Source organism: Drosophila sechellia, chromosome 3R (assembly GCF_004382195.2).
Source record: "Drosophila sechellia strain sech25 chromosome 3R, ASM438219v1, whole genome shotgun sequence".
Lineage (NCBI taxonomy): Eukaryota > Metazoa > Arthropoda > Insecta > Diptera > Drosophilidae > Drosophila > Drosophila sechellia.
Window position 1 is genome coordinate 7080385 of NC_045952.1, and position 18198 is coordinate 7098582.

Sequence of the window (18198 nt, forward strand, 5' to 3'; positions counted from 1 at the left end):
ATCAATTTGAAATGTTGCCAAGCGCGTGACTCAAAAGGCACGCGCGTCATTTCCTGGCGGGCTCAGTCCGGGGATCGGATCTCCCGAGGCCGCAGGGATTTGAATAAGGATAGACCGAAAAGCCAGCCAGTCATCCAGCCAGCCCACTCATAAAAAACATTCAACAACATCAACAACAAGGACAAGTTGTGCGCGTTTAACATTAGTCAACGACATGAACCTGCCACCCCGCCGCCCACAGAAGCGCCCTTGCCTTTTCATGCCAGCTCTTTTATTGCCTCCCCATTTGTTTGTCGTTTACTTTTACGGCGCAACATTTATTTGGCCGGAGAAATCAGTGGTTATACCCGGAGTACCCGGGTAAGGCATTTTAATATGCATTTGGGAGAAATTTGTCCGGTAGCTTCTTTTTGTTTCAATTTGCCAGCGGAGTCGGCCCACAAATGCGTGAAAATTTGAGGAGCAGCAGTCAGTCTGCCGAGCTGATTGCCCAAATCCTGTCCAGCTTTCTTTGAATTATTCACGTGGCAGCTGCGAGTTTTGACTGGCTCCGGACAGGCGAAAGAAAAATTACGCAGAAATCAAAACTTCCCCCGAAGACCACTTACCGAAGGTCCGAGTGAGCGTTCTCCAAACAGGATGAATCCAAGAAAAAAAGGTCAGATCCTGTTGTGTGGCAAATAAAAGATGCAAATGCCTCGTCCGTGAAATGGACAACTGGGAACTGGAAGCTGCGAACTGGGCCCAAAACAAGGAAGGCATCTTAGCAAAGTCGGACAGCAAATGAAATGAGAGTCAAGTTATGGAGAAGACCGGCCTCGGCAATTTAAATACCTGAGATGGCGACCTCTTAAACGGACACTGGAGACCGGGATGCGGAATATTTTGAGCCACTTGATTGGCTTTTTCCGAACGGCCGTGTCCTGCCAACCGAACTGACACTTCCTGCGAGCCAGTAATTAATGTTCGCCATTGATTTCCGGTCGGCAACGAGCGACAAGCAGGGCAATTTTCACGCCATAACTCTAATGGAATTCAACATAAATTTTCCAGACTTTTCAATATTTTATTAGCCTTTTTGGACGGAGCGTGGCCATAAAATTGAAATGTTTTCGACCAGACTCGAGCTCTGGCAGCACGTCAAAGTCAGTGGGGTTTTTTTATGGCGTTTCATTGGCTGGTCGGTTATAAATTTGTGTGTTCGGCAATAAATACCAGAATAATTCTATCGCAGCCATTCGCACGTGGAAGGTCGACCATCCTGTTGACACTTGTGGGTTGGGCTGCGGAGTGCTGTAAAAAAGATCGAACCACCCCGAAACCAATTTCGAGTTCAATGCTGACCATCGAGTTGAGAGCTCGGTCCTGCCACTTTACACACTTTTTATCTGCTGGCGATGTGATTTTGCACTCAATTGAAAACAAACTCGATTAAACTTTCATGTCAAATTGCATGGGAAAATCAGCTACATGACTTGCCACTCCTCGCACGTGGGCTGTTTATTGAAGATTGAAGTGCGGATGATCTGTTATTGTCATCGCATTGAGTTTTACTTATTTAGCTAATCGCTGTTTGTCAGTCGGATTCATAATTAAAGTCCTTTGAAGAACTTGACCTTAAATTGCGTGCAGGTCAATATCTTAAAGTGTAAATAATTTATAGCCATTTAATATGTACCAAGTTTTAATTTAAGACAAAATCCAAAAAAAAGTAACCCTTGATGCTAATTATTTATATATATTTTTTTTAGATTTTCTATGCTGAAATAAGCTCTTTTTAAATATTTCTTGATTGTGAAACTGTGTAAATCTTAGCTACTTTTCGCCCCTTTAAAGTGTCACACCGCGCTAATGTGTCCTTTGATAAGGGTAAGTCCCTTTTTTTCCACGACTGCCAACATAACTTGCTTGATTGCAAGACTTAGAGCCACAATAATTGCAGATTGCTGCTTTGTTTGACTCAGAAACCTTTTTAAAGAAATCAATTTCCAAAAATCCCCAACTAATCGATGTTTAGACCCCGACAGATAGCATCTAAATCGGGACTCCCCCGAGAACAAAAACTAAAGCTAACAAATAGCGGACCGCGTCATGTGAGCGAGCGGACAAGCTAATGACAAGTTTAATCATTAGTTTTCAGCACAAACGAGCGGGGCGGCCATTAGAGTGCTGTTAGTTGTGGGTCCAAAGTCGCCATGTACATACACCAGACAGGGGTTAGTGTATGAAGCGGGGGTTGGGGGTGATTAGCGCACTCCATTTACTTCATTTTTAAGCCCATTTGGTGCACCGTTTTTAACGACGTCCATGCGACGGTGGAAGGGAGACGGCTAATGACAATTGGCCGCTTTTGTTTGCCAGAAGACCAGAACAATGGCCGCCCTGTTTCGTTTTTTACAACCGCACTCATATTGCGGCGAAACAAGCTCGTAGCTCGTAGCTCGTACGTTAGGTGAAATGGTTTTCTTTATGACGTTTTTACGACGGGCCGTTCCGACAGGGGGTCGCCATAATTAGACAGCCCCCGAGCAGCCATATGCACACACTCACCTGTACTTACCTGCGTGCAGCGATAGGAACTCATATTTAATTTAAATGTCCCCCGATGCCCGATAATCAGTCGCTGTCACAGGGCACAGTTAGCAGTGCATCCGCGGAGCAGCTGAATGGAAAAGCAGCAGAGGGCTGAGTGACAACTCTGCAAACTGTCCAACTTGTTGTCAACTCTTTTGTGGCCTTAGTTCAAATGATGAAAAACTAATTCGAAAATGTGCTTAGCTTTGTGGCTCTTGCTGGCTCTGGCTGGCTCTGCTCCAGATACAGATACAGGTCCAGATCCATAATGTCTGCCACCGGCGACCGCCATCCGTGAGCTTAAATCCTTTTCAATCTTGCCTTAATCCAAATTGACACGTACATGTGCAGCTGGACGTGCGAAGAGTCCTGGCTCCGGCGATCCGGAGCCGCAGTATCTGTATCTGTATCTGCGTCTGTATCTGGTTCCGTATCCTGACTTGTTGACCAACCGCATTCTGTTTGGGCTGTTCGTTTGTATTTTTCATACTCGCATCCACTTTTTTGACTGACACACGCCCATCCGCCCCCTGGTCACTTCCAATTTGGCTTTTCCTTTTCGGGGGATTTCCGTTCGCAAGGCCGAAAACTTTGGAGCACTCCGTCCGGTGTCCAGTCGTTATGCTGGTTATCCTGTTATCAAGGACTCGACCCACTTCCGCTCGGGGCAAAAGTCGCTTCATGTTGTATTACACTAAGTGGACACAAATAGATTGGAGTTCGGCCTGTCCGCAAGTTTGCTCAATAATCAATCAAACCTGGGACTCGAAAGCCCAAATCGAGATCCCGGGGCAGCAGCATCAACGGTAGCCAATTAGGGGCTACCCCACATGCAATGGCACACACTCGATGGGGCTAAGGATTCAAACGAATCGGGATGCCATATCCTCATTACATACAAAATTTAATTTCTTCGCTGGCCGCCGGCCACAAAGAAATAAAGCAAAGATTGTCCAATTAAACGCAATTTATGCGGATTTCCAAGTAGCATAGTTTGTGCATCATATCGAGATCACGCACTCAAAGAAAATAAATTTATCGATGCACAATATTCGCCACAGGATATCGGTAAGCTATTAATTAGTACTTTAAATGTCTTGAAAGCGTAATAGTTGTAGTAAAGCTTTTAAAATCAATATATCTAAATAAGTGAATAAATATCTAGTGTTGTTCACATTCTCGTAATACATATTTTTTATTCAATAACTGTGGAACGGATCAATCAATTTATATAAAAATACTTCGATTAGGGCCTGCTTTTTCGCAGTGCACTCACATCCACAAGCCCGGCAGCGGCGAATGCCAAATTAAAAAGGTGTCTCTGCTGAAGCCCCAATAAACAGCATTTGATCGGCCCTCGTCTGCAACTTTGTGGGGCGCCGTCTTTCAACTTCTGGGACCCTAAAATCGTTTACTTCCGCACAGGCGGCCAACGACCACCGGCCAACTTGTAGGAGTTCAGGACCAAGCTCGGCGCTAATGTGACAGCGGCAACACTTTGGAGGCGGAGGACCCTGGAGAAGATGACTCTAAGTATAGGGCTATCTGTCCGGCGGCGCCTGTTTGTTTTGCTTTCAGCGCAAAAACACGTAATACACTTATAATGAACGGCCCCGGATATTCGCCGCTAATTGTTGTTGGTTTTTCGGGGTCGAGCATATGGCTGATTTTTTTATGGGCATCCCAGTCATTAGCACGTCGAAAGGTATCCGGTTGAGGCGCAGGTTCCTATCAAAATTGGTCTATTGATCGAAACACCCAGTCCTGTCAATAAGCGTCTATAAATCATCTTCAATGGGTTGTTTGTACTAGTTAAGGGTTGCAACAGTGCCGATTAACTGCGGAACTCAACTGAAAAGGCAGGGAAACATCCCCTCACTTGTGATTTCGTTTGTTTTGGGGGAGTTTTATATCAATTGCTACTTATTTGGTATCCAAACAAGAATTTATGTGGTTAAACAACCAACGGAAACCTATTTTCCAGAACTGAAAGATCCAGTTCTATACTATTGTATTAAGCCCCTGTTTAAAATATCAACGTTTAGTTACCCTCCTATTCCTGTAAAATACAAAATATCTCTGTTCTTTGATTCAATAATGTGTTTATTTTCATTGCTCATCCTCTCTACTTTTCAATAATCGTACATGTATTTAGGGTTCATAATTTATAATACTAGGTAATGCCATTCGCTTAAGCCTACAGACAGATGTTACAATTACAATACATTACAATTACAATCCGTATATAATTTTGTATATTAAATATGTTATTACTAATTGTGGCTTCCAAGCTGCGACGTTTTTAGATGCGGTTTGCTTGTGCCGAACTGTCCAACTGTCGAACAATAACTAAGATCCTAAATGCACCACTACGAAACGCAAAACGGAAATTCGAGATTCTACACAAACTTAAAGCGCTTTTCCGGGGCCACCATCGCAAGTCCTCGTCATCCCGGAATCGGTTAGGTAAGCGTCACTACAGAGTAAAGCTAGGTATTTACAGTTGGGGCATCGAGGCGCCGCCCCTCTCTCCTATGTACAGTACAGTGCCAACTATGTCCGTTCATCCGAACTATGTACAAAGCGAAGTGTATCACAAATAAACCAGCTCCCGCCAAACTTCGGGCTCCGTCCGCCGATGGCTCCCCGATTAGCAGCCCGCCGCATGCGACGCCTCTGCCCACGGCTGTAGTCCGTGCAACGCAGCCAGCGGCGCCCCGTTAACGCCCCCCTGGGAGCCCAGGGGCGCCGAAGGAGGCGCGAATCCCTTGCTGATGGCCTCCGCCTGGAGGGACAGCATCAGCCTGTTCGCCGCCTGGCGCTCCGCCTCCCGCTCCTCGGCCGTCTGTCGTCTGGAATGGAGAAAAAGGAGGTAATGATAAGTAACTGGCCAGGTTATGTATATAGACAATGTGGGGTAAATGGAGCATCTAAAGCTTTCACTAAGAAACTATTAAAATATTATTGAAATATAAATTATGTTCCTTATGTACTTCTCAAGTTCTCTTGTGAAGTTCTTTAATTATATGCTTTTTCTGAAACTTATATGGTTCAAAGAAAATTAAAGTAGTGACGTTTTTTAAAATACATTAAAAAATAAGCAAGTTTGATGCAGTCTCAATTCATTCCTTTGATAAACATTTAAATTATGACTTATCAAAGTTCCATTTTTTGCATATTCCCCCTAATTACCACGAAATTGCTTATGGGTAATATAGGACAGGGGTTAGGATTTAATTTATTTAACGAACTTCAAAGTTACAACATCTGCCCCGGCCCAATCAATACATTTGATGACCGTGCACATTGAACCTTATCTGGCAAATGGTATCGCCTAATGTACATATTCATTATGGAAAACCAATTTGCCGCAAACCCATTTCAGTGGCTCACACCTGTCCAATTGGGGCCGAATCAGGGGCTCATCAAGTCATTATGTGGGCGGTCTATAAAGACCATTTAAAACTAATCAAATCAAATATGCTGACTGCTGTGCAGGCACAATGCTCCATCGATTGTGCTTGTTTCTGCGGAAAATGGAAAATTAATTTCGTGCCGAGCTGGAGCTGTGTACGTAAATTGCATTTTGAATGCCCCCAGCTTAAAGGGATTTGGCCCACTCCCCCAACTTTCAACTTGTGCCCTGCCAGCTGATAAATAATTCAGGGCTGAATTGCACTGCAGATGCAGCAACTACGGCCCGCGTTTGCGCAGCATGTTGCTCTAATTGTGGCCATGGACCTGCACCACCATCACCACCACCGCCCGAGCACCGGGACCTCCACCACTCTACGAGCGATGCTCCATCCAGTGGCACATCCACCCCCGCAGCACTAGGGGTTGTTCTGCGCCATCTTGAATATTTCATGAGCTAATGAAGTTCTTATGTTTCGACTAAAGAGGCGGAGGAAGGGGTTGCTCGAATTACAACCACAACTAGGCGAGGCTAGCACATGGCAGACATATATCATAATTATTGTTTAATATGCTTTCATTACGGTTTTCAGGTTTTCATCAGCATTGTCATCGTTCAAACTACGCTTTCGTAACTCGCAGGTGGGCATCATTAAAAATACATTAGCCCGGGCGTTTAGTGCAAACTTTTGGGCCCACAAATTGGATAACTAGCTCGTGTCTTTACGGCTGACTAGTGTTTCAGCCAACTGAAATGAGAAGTGGAGATATGGCTAGTTAGGGAAAGGACTTCATTTAATATGATCTATAGCATCGTTTCTTAATCAATTATGCATTTATTTTAGTATTTTGTTTGTAACTGTGAATGGTTTTCTTACTTACAACTAACACCCCAATTTCCAATTGCTGGCACAACAATTCAATTGTCATTTTCGCGTTGGAAGTGAGTTATTATGCAGCAAGCAGTTCGCTTTTACTTTTTCACCTTTTCGCCTTCCAGCTGGCTTTATCGGGCAGCATTTTTACCAGCTACCGCATGAAAAATTCAACGAAAATTGATTAAAAACTCCAAAAAGGCCAGGCCAACGAAGGCGGCTCTGTGAGCTTCGGATGTGTGCGGGCTTAATTCGCTGTTTGGGGTTGAGACAGAGACACGATTGTAATTTATCTTCGGGCACGGAGCTGGGAAATGTAACAAACGCTTTACAAATGTTAAATGTTGGTCTCTTGGCGCCATCGCGTTGATGTGGAAAGTTTCTGTTGCCATCCGCGATAAGTAATGGCCCGACATTAGCCTAAAATGTTTATTAAAGCCCGGCGCATAAATCTCCTTAGCTTCTCCGCCCAGGGCCCCAACTGTCACCAACGGAGGCAGCTGCTGTTTAAGACTTTTCCGGCCATGTCCTGGTAATTAAAATCATTTCACACATTGCACGCGAACGATGTCGGCAAGTCGAGATGGAGGATGGATATAGCGGTCCCCAAAAAGGTCCTGTGGTAATTATCCCTCAAGACATAACAATTTAGCCAGACCATCAATTGACTGGCCAAGGCGTCCAAGGAGCTTACAGGCCAAGATCCCAAGGGAATGGCCCACCACCAACTTGAAGATTCTTCGCAGGACACGTGCCGACGGGCGAAACAGGATTGCGAGTTAATTTACAAATGGCCCTCGCCATTGTAATTAATTTTATTTGATTTTTCGGCACCGGCCGCAAAAACTTTGCTTTCAGTCAAATTGATTTTTGTTCTGCGGTCAAAGTTGCTTTCTGGCATGTGTGTAAATTTTTAATTAGCCAGCTTTCAGCAGGAAAACTTTCGCACATGCCAGGCAATTACCATGAAGTACCAACTAAGCTAAGCTAAGCTAAGATTTACCAAGAATATTTTTGAGTGGGATGGAAATGTTTGGGATGATGAACGAGCGTGTAATTAAAAAGGGTTTAGCGGCAGCTTGATTTATGGCTGTGAAACTAATTGAGTTATAGAGCCGGAGTATGGGGGAAAAGGACCCAGACAAAAGTCCGACTCTCCCATTTGTTTCGGAGCCACATGGATAAAACGCCCTGAAGTGTGCTACACTTTTTTCTTTCCCCTGCTTTCTATCCGTATTTGTATCTGTATCTGCGTTGCTTTGGCAGATTGGTCCTCTTCTTTTTTCTTGCCTTTTTGCTAAACACATTGTCAGACAGTGACGGGCAACAGGAGTTCATTCATTTGGCCGCACAATTTGTTATTAATAATTGATGGCAAGTGTTGCTGTTCTTGTTGAATCGACTCGAATCGAATCACTCAATATACAGACAATTCTCGTAATGAGGCACTCACCTTGTCGCAAACGAGTTGCTATTTATTAGGAATTGGGCAAGAGACAACAGCTTCGCTATCTTTATTCGCTGTCTAATGGGCAACTGGCACATAGCACATACGCCACGTTGGACAGGGCTAATTATTCAAATTACTGGCAAATGCAGCGCAGTGTGCATTAAGGCAATTATGTGAGCACATTACACATACCCTGGATATTTACGAGTAGTGCCGCCTCGTAATCATGGCAACTATAATGTGCCATTGCCATTTCACTTAACCGCAAACGAGCCGTGGCCGAGGCGGTTGCCGGTGCCGCTGCCGTTAACAAAATTGCGTTTTACATCATTAATTTTTACGAGTTGGAATAGGCCCAAAATGGCTGATAAGCCAGGATGACTGGGCTCTAAAAACGCCGCCTGCTAAGCGGCAATTAACGCGGCTTAAGCGCCCTCCCGCCCGCTTTCCCGACTTGCCGCTTTCCCTGCTCCCTTTCCTGGGAAAGTGGGAAACTTCGGTCATTTAGCCGCCATTTGCCATCGTCTTTATGACGGCCACTAATCGCATATGAGTGCAAGACTATCCGAACTCATCCGCTCAAATATTTTCATATTCAAATACTTTTAGTTGACGGTAATAAAAAAGAAACCAATTAGGCGCACGCAATATCACGCATCAATACCCCGTCAAATTGGGCACATATTTTGTTTGACTAATTTCGGTTTCAAATAAATAGTCATTTGCATGTGAAAGTGAGTACATGAGTTTTCCTAATAGGGGCCACATAAATCAAAAATTCCTATGCCATCTGACACATAGCTTTGGAACATCCAATTATTTATAAGAAAAACTATTATGAGGTTAATACAAAACAATGTAAGTTACCAATTCGGAAAAGATAATTAGGAAACTGTCATATATCTATAGTGTATGCAACTAACAGTAAGTAATAACATTTTATTGGTGTATGAAAATGTTAATTGACTTAACTGCCCAGGTAATTATTACATATACAAAACGTATAACTATGATTTTGAATGGAATTTTTTTAATACCAGTGCTACATGGTTGTCCTAATACGACTCTAAGCCATATAGTTAGCCAGGCATTGCAACTGCCATAAAAAACTTGGCAATTAGCTTGTTTAACAAGAGCGCTCTTTGTGGCTACAAAATGCAGCTACCTCCCCCTCCGCATGCCTCGTAAATATGCTCCCCTTTTTCTTGGGGCTGGGCGCTGTTCATTTAATGTGCTCATGCATATTGTATGAGCCATTTGCTCCCCGTTTATGCGCGTCGGGCTTTGATGCCCTATAATCTAGTTGGGTTACAACGAACATGATTTTAGTCATGTAACAAGAAAGTTGCGAACTTTTACAAAGAATAATTATCTAAATCTAGTATTAACGAACAAAATTTACATAAATGTTTCTTTTTGGCGGATTGTTATTTCAAATTAAAAGAAAGAGGAATAAAATGTCATGAAATGTTTGAACGAGCATCATTAAATTTCTATAAAATATTCCTAAGCATGCATTTCTAGAGCATTTTCACGTCGGCTATTTTCTGCGCTTGCTCTTTTTAACAAAAGCCTTTTGTGCATATTGTAGTTTAAAACGGCACGTAAAAAACGAAAAAGCGGGGGGCATAGAAGAGGGTAAGTGTCAAGCTGTCAGCACTTCCAAGCCCAGAAAAACAGTAGCTGGTCATGGGGATGGGTATTGATTTTTGCCTCTAGCCCAGCGGGTTGCTCCGCGAAAGGGAAAATTGAGAATCTGGGCACTCACCTCCATTTGGTGCGTCGGTTCTGGAACCACGTCTTCACCTGGGCATCGGTCATCTTCAGTCCGCGGGCCAGTGCCGCGCGCTCCGCGGATGCCAGATACTTCTGCTTGTGGAACCGTTTCTCCAGCTCGGCCACCTGGATGCGAGTGAAAGATGTGCGTGGCTTTTTCCTCTTCGGCGGCGTGCGATTCTGGTAGGGATGTCCGATCCGTCGGGCGATGGGAAAGGCAGCTGTAACGAGAGGGATGTTGAGATTCCTCTTATTTTGTATACATACACCTCCGGAAATAAATAATATGTGCTTCTAGAGAATAATTCTATAATAATAATCTTATATGTAATTTAGAATTTGTAATATAGAACCATTTTCTTTAAGGTCTTTCTTATTTAAGTTTTAATCTTTCTTATTTAAGTTTTAATTAAACTTTCCATATCCGAAGACAACAGTTAAAGATTTATGCACTTGTTTGTTTGAAAAGCTTCCATTTTTAAAGAACAATGTTCATAAAGAACCGATAAGCAATTGAGTGCACTCACAAAATGGGAATGTAATTCATTTCTCAGACTTGGAACGCTTTTAAACAAGAGGCTTGTTGTTTTGATAAAATACAATTTTAAGCAAGGAAACCCACTCGAATTTTTAGATTCACCTGCGTGCGGTGAATGTCCTGGCGGGCAATTAGCAAACAATAAATTCCTAGATAACTGGCCATTTCCGAGCGCCGCTTCCGGAGTTGCGCGACGGCACCTGTGCGCCTGCGAGTACTTAGCGCTGCTGGCTATTCGATACCTGTTAGCTCATAGCTGTTACCTGGCTGCCTAAACGGCTAAGTGGATAAATATGACCCCTCCCGCTGGGAAATCAATTTGGAGGCCGCTGACGCGCTGACTCGCTGCCTTGCTGCCTAATTGCCAAGGATTGAGGTTTCGGGCGGCGGTCTAGCAGGAGCCCTTATCGCCGCCTCTTGTAGACAAAGCACGCGACATCCATTTCCATTCGGATTGAGGTTGAGTCATAAAGTCGGGCTCGGAGGACGCATAAGTGACCCAGTGTCCGAGTCTGGATCTCTGGGTTTTTGGTTTCTGGATTTCTCGATTTGTGGATTCGGGCGCGGAACGGTGGCTCAGCCTGTGCTGACGCTGAACCTTTTAAAATTCCTGCCAGTCGCCGTTGTGTGTGCTTTGTTGTTTATTGGGCGCGATAAGGCGGGCACAGTGCGCGCCGAAACTGTAAGGCGATCGGCCACTCGCTCACAACAACGCAACTCGAGCGACAATTAGGAAACCGGATTACCGACTGACTGATCCGACTGACTGATCCGCAGATGAGGTCAAGTGAGAAATTGGAGGGAAATCTGCTGGTCACATTTGTGAAATTTAATGGCCAATCACCGTCAGGAAAGCAGCAACTATTGCATTATTAATAAAGATTTTTAACACAATTTAGCAATGATTAATTCAAAACCAAACTGATAATGCCACAAAACTATTCAAATTAATCAACTGTCACTCAATTCTTTGAATGTCATTTTAATCCCAGACAATAAAAAAATTGTTTGAAAGAAATCCTAATACATTTATGCAAAAGCAATTTGTTTATATTACTCCTAGTAAAGGTGTAGGTTAAGTACAGTCTCAGTTCTTAAATTATTTAAGGAACTTAACAACTATAGCGATACATTCAAAATTTGAATAATTTTAAAGATACACGCGCAACTCGTTAACTGGAGCGTATATGTTCATTGATTGGCAGCGCGAGGAGGATTTTCCCAATCCCATTACCTTGGAATACTTTCTAAAGTATGAAAACCTTTCCAATGTGCATATAACTTTTCGATTTCAATCCGACCAGTTCCCATTGAAACTGAGTTGTGTTTATGGGTGTTTGCCGTAGGAAAATGGCGCTGGGCTGTCAAAAGCCATCAAATGCCGGCGAACGAATGGCGGGTGTTAAGCTGACAAATCATGTATCTTATTGAGACTTTTCTCGGTAACCCTTTTTACCGGCTTTTTCCGCCCAGGGGATAAACTTTCGAGGTTGGCTGCATAAATTTTCCAAAGGTTTTCGGGTCGGAGGTCGTGTGGCTGGCCGATCATTTGAATATTTCAGGCAATATCAATTTCAATAAAAAGCCATTTATCGCACCACATAAGCAGCAGCCTCGGGATTTTCCCCTCCGGAGCAATGTATCCTTCAAGGATGTAACATATCCGCTTAGAGGGAGGTTAAGGCGCATAAGCATAATTTTATAGCTTTCCGGCACTCCACCGTGCTCCACGGAGCTTATTTATGATGTTTCGCACAAGCTAACACAAGTATCTTTAAGATACAGATGGCGGTGAGTGTGTGGCTGCGGCCGAGAAGTCTCACCAGAAATACCTAAAATAATGCAAAAAGCTTTTAGCATGCATTATTGATGACGGCCTGTGGCTGGGCTTGGTTTCCGCCTACTCCGCTTTTTGGTCTTTTTCAGAAAGTGCTGCACTCTGACCTTTGCTAGTGATTTGGATTAGTTAGACACTAGTTACCTCAAGACTAGCTTGTAACCAATCAAAATTAATGCAAAATGGAACTGTTAAATGGCAAATTTGGATAAAGTCACACGTAGTTTACATAATTTTTTAAAACTAAAAAATAAATTACTAAAGGAACTCCGTAGTAAAGGGAATTTCTATACGCTACCCTATAGATCCTACTCCGCCATTGATTGGTAACATTCGTGTGGGCCAGTGTCGTGACAAAAGCCCAACTCCCTCCCAATCGGGCTATTATGGCTGTTATGAAACTGCATTAGGGCGTGCATGGCCGAAAAGTAATTGGCGCCTGCTGCGACGTAGTTTCCCAAAAAATAACGAGAATTAACATGCGATGGTTATTAATCATATGGCGCTAAGGGCCCCGGCGGAAGGGAGAGGAGCACTTTGGACGCGGGAAGGGATCGCTTCGGATCGGATCGGATCCGCACCCTGGACGCTCGTTTGTCTTGTTAATGAAAAAAGCCAAGGCGCCAGCTTATCAGCCAGAAGGCAAGCGACACAATAAACACAAAAAGACACAGACGTAGGCCGAGACCAAGACCAAGACGAAAACGAAGATGTTGACAAAACGAAACCGAGCGGCAGAAACTTGGATCACCCGGCGGGCTCATAAGTGTGCCCCTCAGGTGGAATAGTCGACTCGAAGTGACTGATCCGATCCCATTCCATTCTATACGATACATCCGATCGAATGCCCCTCCTCCGCGGATATACACTCAAGTATGGATATGGATATGCAGCCCTCGGATCGCCAGCATTCGACTGGCTAATTAAAAGCTGACCATGTCAGTTGGACTCAAATGTGAAGTGCGGTATGCGGCGATAAATAAGCCGGCGAGGACAGAAAACTCACTCGCTGAGCCCTGCGACCGCCCAATGCGTAATTAATTCCTTTTCGAGACCAGCGCGAAATTAAAAAGTCATGTAAACCAGCTCATTAAAATAACTAAAATGAAGAAAAAGGCCAAACAGCTAACCAGAACCACTGGGCGGATGTCGGCCATAAAAGCCCGTCCGCTTGCCGAGCTGCGCAGCTCCTAAGCAGCTTTTCCACATCACAGGACCGAAAAAGGCCCGAATATTATGAGTTATAGGATCCGAACCCTATCGGGACCCCCTTCCACTCCATTGCAGATCCCTTGGCTGCCGAGGCGTAATAAAATCAACGCCGTCTCATTATTTCAAAGGGCTCGCGCTGTGCCCATCGCTTGTAGCTACAAGTGAAGCTCATAATGTAAACAAATTAACAAAAAGGGAGCCAGAGGACCCAGCTGCACGTGAAGATGCAGATTCAGATGGAATACAGATACAGATTCGGATACGGATTCAGATTCAGAGGCCCAGCGACAGATACAGATACAAATTCAGCTGCGCATGCGCATGCAAATTAGAGGGCGCATCTCATTCCTGCGTCGCTTCTGGGCGGCGGCTCAGCGTTAAGTTTTTAACCTAAGCTGCGATTGCGCATTTGAAGGCAAACATGTTTTTATACTTTAGCATCCCAACTCCCGAGACTGAGTGTACACTGACCGAAAATTCGTATTATGAGACCTGTTCTACCCACAGAAAGGGCAATCTAATATGTCTATGCGTAATTATACTATAAGGAAATATCTAAGTAAACCTATTTAGAGCATTAGACAACGATCTTCGCACCTTATTGTCATAAAAGAATATACAAAAATATGTTTTATCAAGAAGTTTAAAATTTTGTTTCAACACCTTATTGCACAGTGTATTGAATGCATCCAACTACGCGTTATATAGGCACATATGTAACATTTTTATTCTTATTGTTACAATTGTTTTGATTCAAGTGCCACATTTTCTCTCGGTGCACGAATGTGTTGGCCAACAATGACATGCCGATAGGCATGTTGCCTTAAAAGTCTTCTCTGATCGTGCTTATTTGGGGAACAGTAGCAATTGCCACCGCGGGTCATTGTAGGATCGCTCCCTCGAGAGATCTCGGCGAACATGGGCCATCCCGACATGGGGCCCCGAATGGGTTGGATTTGGCCAAGGCTCTTGACTTCACTGCTCTTCACTCACCTGCCAGCCGATCCTTGACCGCCTGATGTGCCAGCGCCGCGTGATGCAGTGGCGGTAGTGCCCAGGTGAGCGGCGTTCTCTGGGGCGGCACACGCAGCACATGACCGCCGGCCGCCGAGGGATAGAGATGCGGATACGAGTAGAGTGCTGCGGCGCTTCCGTACGTCGAGTTGGCGATGCTGGTGGCCAGTTTATAGGCGGCCAGGTCGTGGTCTTCCTGCTGCAGTAGCTCCTTCTCCTCGCCCTTTTCGCCGCTGTTGTTGTTGTTGCTGCTGGAGCCCGGACTGCTGCTGAGCAGGTGGTTGTTGTTGTGGTGGTGGTGACTCGTCTCGAATGGCTTGGATAGCAGGCGTGATATGCTGAAGGGCAGATTCTCACTGGACGAGGAGCGCGTCTGCTCCGACTGCAGGGACTCGCTGGGGAAGAAACCGGAGAAAAGACATCAGAATCGAAGGGAAAGAAGCCCTCTGGAGGAAGGTGCGGGCTCATTAAAATGTGTCGCCCGATAAGCGGGAAAACCTGAGAACATTGACTATAATTAAGTCTGTTGCAGTGCGGACCAGTCTCGTAACCACTAACCAAAAGCCCACGCGAGCGGATAAGCAGAGTTGACGACATGACATGCAGAACCCGTGTGGCCACCGCTGCGTATACGCAATGCGGCTGAAAATGAAGTAATTATGCAAATGCTGACGGCCGTTAGAGGCATTTAATACGTGCCCATAAATCATCAAATGCCATCAATTGACGCACCGAAAACAAGTCACGCACGGCATTTAATTTAAAAATCCAAAAAGTAAAAACCCATTTGGAACAGGAATGGAATTGTATCGGAACAATGATCTCAAATCGCCATCCACCGACACACAGACACTTTCCAATATCAAAAGTTATGAGCAACCACATATTATTTCGCTGGCCAAAACTTGCTGCTATCTGGTGCTCTACATTCACTGGAACGCGGGTTTTATGGCATTTTTATGACGATCTCTATTAAAATGTTAATCCGACAAACGATTTCGTCTTTGTCCGGCATTCAAGCCGAAGATCCAACTCCAGATTGAACCCCAAATGGACCCCAATGTCTTATCACAGCCCGTTTTTGGCGCCTTACAAATGTGCGTTTTATCGTCGCCGTCTATTGGAAACCCTGTCCATCCGTGCACTATGTAAATTCAGGGAGTTTCTTTGGCACTTTATGGGACATTTTGACTTCATTCTTTTGGTGGCTTTGTGGTCAATTCATTAGCGTTTAAGAGGTTTGTTCACACTGTTCTTCTGAGCGCACAAACGCTTGAATGGGAGCAGTTAACACGGTCTGCTCGATGCTCTGGCATCTTGTTATCCCCTTTTGTCGCTGGAAAATGCGACCTTTTGTAAGAGCGGACAATGGGGCTTAAACATCAACGCATTTCAATGGCGTTAAAAATAGGATTTGTGAGCATTATGAGTGGACAATGCCAAAGATCGTAAAACAGTGGGAGTTATGAGCTCGTAATAACAAATGCAAATAGCTTTTCTCCGCCACAATACTTGTTTGACTTTTATAGGGCAACAAAATTAGACTGTATGCCATTTATTATAACTATAGTTTATAGATCTTAGTCGATCAAATTGCTGTCCGTCTAAATTGCACTATTTTGACTTATCATTTAATAAGCAAGTATTTAACGAAAAATGTGGCCAACTAAATGAAGCCCATTACTTACAAATAAGTATTCATTAATTTACATGATGAGTGAACGAAAAATGTAGCTTTTTCCTTAAATTTTTTTTTGGGGAGTTTCGGTAATGAAATGTATCAAACTGATTATTTTGTTTTGTAAATTTAGACGTTATTAAGAGTTAAAACAAAATTTAGCAAACAGGTTATTTCATAAAAAGGCCTATTCAGATCTAAGGATGTAGTACGGAAGTAAAGCGTTATTTCCCATATAATGTACTTTAATATATCTTTCTTTCAGCATATCTTTTTAGTGTTATTGAAATTAGAAAATCTCCTTTTAATTATTTTATGGTATATTAAAAGGCCAATATTCTTTATATTCTATATTTTTGGGACTTTTTTTACTTCCTGGACCAATTCAAAAGCCCTCCTCACCTCAATGGCGTTTCGGACTCGTCGTAGCAGCTGCCGCCGTCCATATCCACATCGGATCCGCTGCCACATGACATCCGCGAGTCCGAGTCCACGTCCACGTGGATCTCCTGCTCCTCCACCTCTTCGCCGTGCTCGTTCTCTTGCTCGTGGTCATCCTCCTCGTGGCTGGACATTTTGGCAATTAGTGGCGCCAATTTGGAGCTCGCTCACTGCACTTTTCGAATATTATTGGCACTCTTTTCTCTTAATAGTTAGATGTAGAGTGTTTAAACCGCGAAGCACACACTAATCCTCCGATTGATTTCAGTTCAATTTCCGCGCTTAAGCACTACCCGTTGCAGGAAATTCCAACTGCGAAATGCTTTGGATTCACGGATTACGGTCTACGGATTACGGATGGCGAATTGCGAGCTGGGAGCGTACGCGTGCTGGCGGGCGAAAACGCTTTTCATAAATGCAATCAAATTGTGCCGACGGCCGCTGCTCTGCCTGCCCTCTGCCGACTTGGCTGCCTCTGCCGATTGCTGGTGGTTTTGGGCGGTTGGAGTGAGCCGGAAACAAGTCAAACCAGTTGCCCGACGTCGACGTCGCTGCCGACTTCCTTCCTATTTCGGTTAAGAGCCAGTTTGCCACCTTGTTTGAACCTAACCTACCATAATACCAGCAACCTGCCTCTTCTGGTTGGTCCACCCTTGCGCCATCCATCCCGCTCTGATCGCACATGCGCCTCGCTGCCTCTCGCTCGTGGAAACAGGTTTCGCTCTGCCCGCCGATGGGCAGCACTGGTCGGTAATTGAGCCACGGGGCGTGGCCTCGGCCAACCGCCATTGGCCGCTGGCCGGAGTTTGCCCCACACACTTGCCACTCTCGACGTCCACTTCCCGCTGGCAGTTGCGACGACATTTTAAATGGAAAACGTTTTGCTTTTGGGGTTTTTTATTAGACGAGAGCATGAAGAGAATGTATTTTTATTTCGATTGTTTCTATTTTCAGGTTAGCCAAGCGTTACCACTCTGCCTCGCTCTGTCTCACTCGCTCGTCCGCAAATCACCCCTGCAGAGCGAGCCAGCCAGCTGACGAGCGAAAGAGATCGCATCCGCCCGCCGACTCTTTTCCGCGGAAGTGCAAATGTGGCAGATTAATAGCACAATTGGAAATAGCGTTCTGTCAGCTTGAGTTCACAAAGCAGCGGATTTGGCCAGGAGGGCTGCCCCGCACCACCGCCTAATGTCCCCCCTCACCATCTCACGCCGCTGACTACTGAGATCTTTATTAGCGCCAAGAGTTCTACGCGCTATCGCCTGGCATTTGGCAGGCGGCGATTGCGATAAGCAGACTCGAGCTGAAGCCACAGGAATCCAATCCATTTGCCCCGGCCATGCGAATGCAAATTGCGCGGCATGCAGCGGATGCAGCAGCTCTGGCATT

General features: G+C 44.7%; 2 protein-coding genes across 3 annotated transcripts; both read right to left on the minus strand.

The window, feature by feature from the left end:
* Positions 1-4664: 4664 nt before the first annotated feature.
* LOC6614340 (T-cell leukemia homeobox protein 3) lies at positions 4665-17159 on the minus strand. Of its 2 annotated transcripts, none has more exons than XM_002038743.2 (4): positions 16771-16943; positions 14670-15085; positions 10082-10310; positions 4665-5426 (listed from the first exon to the last, which is right to left on the minus strand). In XM_002038743.2, exons 1-4 carry the CDS (start codon positions 16941-16943, stop codon positions 5225-5227), a joined length of 1020 nt encoding a protein of 339 aa, XP_002038779.1. In that variant the 3' UTR covers positions 4665-5224. The 2 variants fall into 2 exon arrangements, with proteins under 2 accessions (XP_002038779.1, XP_032578372.1); XM_032722481.1 differs by lacking the exon at positions 4665-5426 and adding an exon at positions 6892-7170 and having other exon boundaries at positions 16771-17159.
* LOC6614341 lies at positions 17146-17673 on the minus strand. Its single transcript, XM_002038744.2, has one exon. It carries the CDS (start codon positions 17671-17673, stop codon positions 17161-17163), a length of 513 nt encoding a protein of 170 aa, XP_002038780.1. The 3' UTR covers positions 17146-17160.
* Between the last annotated feature and the right edge of the window lie 525 nt (positions 17674-18198).

What these genes read in the sequence shown, in the direction of transcription:
- LOC6614341 (XM_002038744.2), bottom strand. Translation starts at nt 17,673, where the DNA reads ATGTCGTCGCAACTGCCAGCGGGAAGTGGACGTCGAGAGTGGCAAGTG.
- LOC6614340 (XM_002038743.2), bottom strand. Translation starts at nt 16,943, where the DNA reads ATGTCCAGCCACGAGGAGGATGACCACGAGCAAGAGAACGAGCACGGC. An exon ending in GAGTCCGAAACGCCATTGAG is followed by an intron (nt 15,086 to 16,770) that starts GTGAGGAGGGCT and finishes TTTCTTCCCCAG; the next exon opens with CGAGTCCCTGCAGTCGGAGC. An exon ending in GGTCAAGGATCGGCTGGCAG is followed by an intron (nt 10,311 to 14,669) that starts GTGAGTGAAGAG and finishes CTCTCGTTACAG; the next exon opens with CTGCCTTTCCCATCGCCCGA.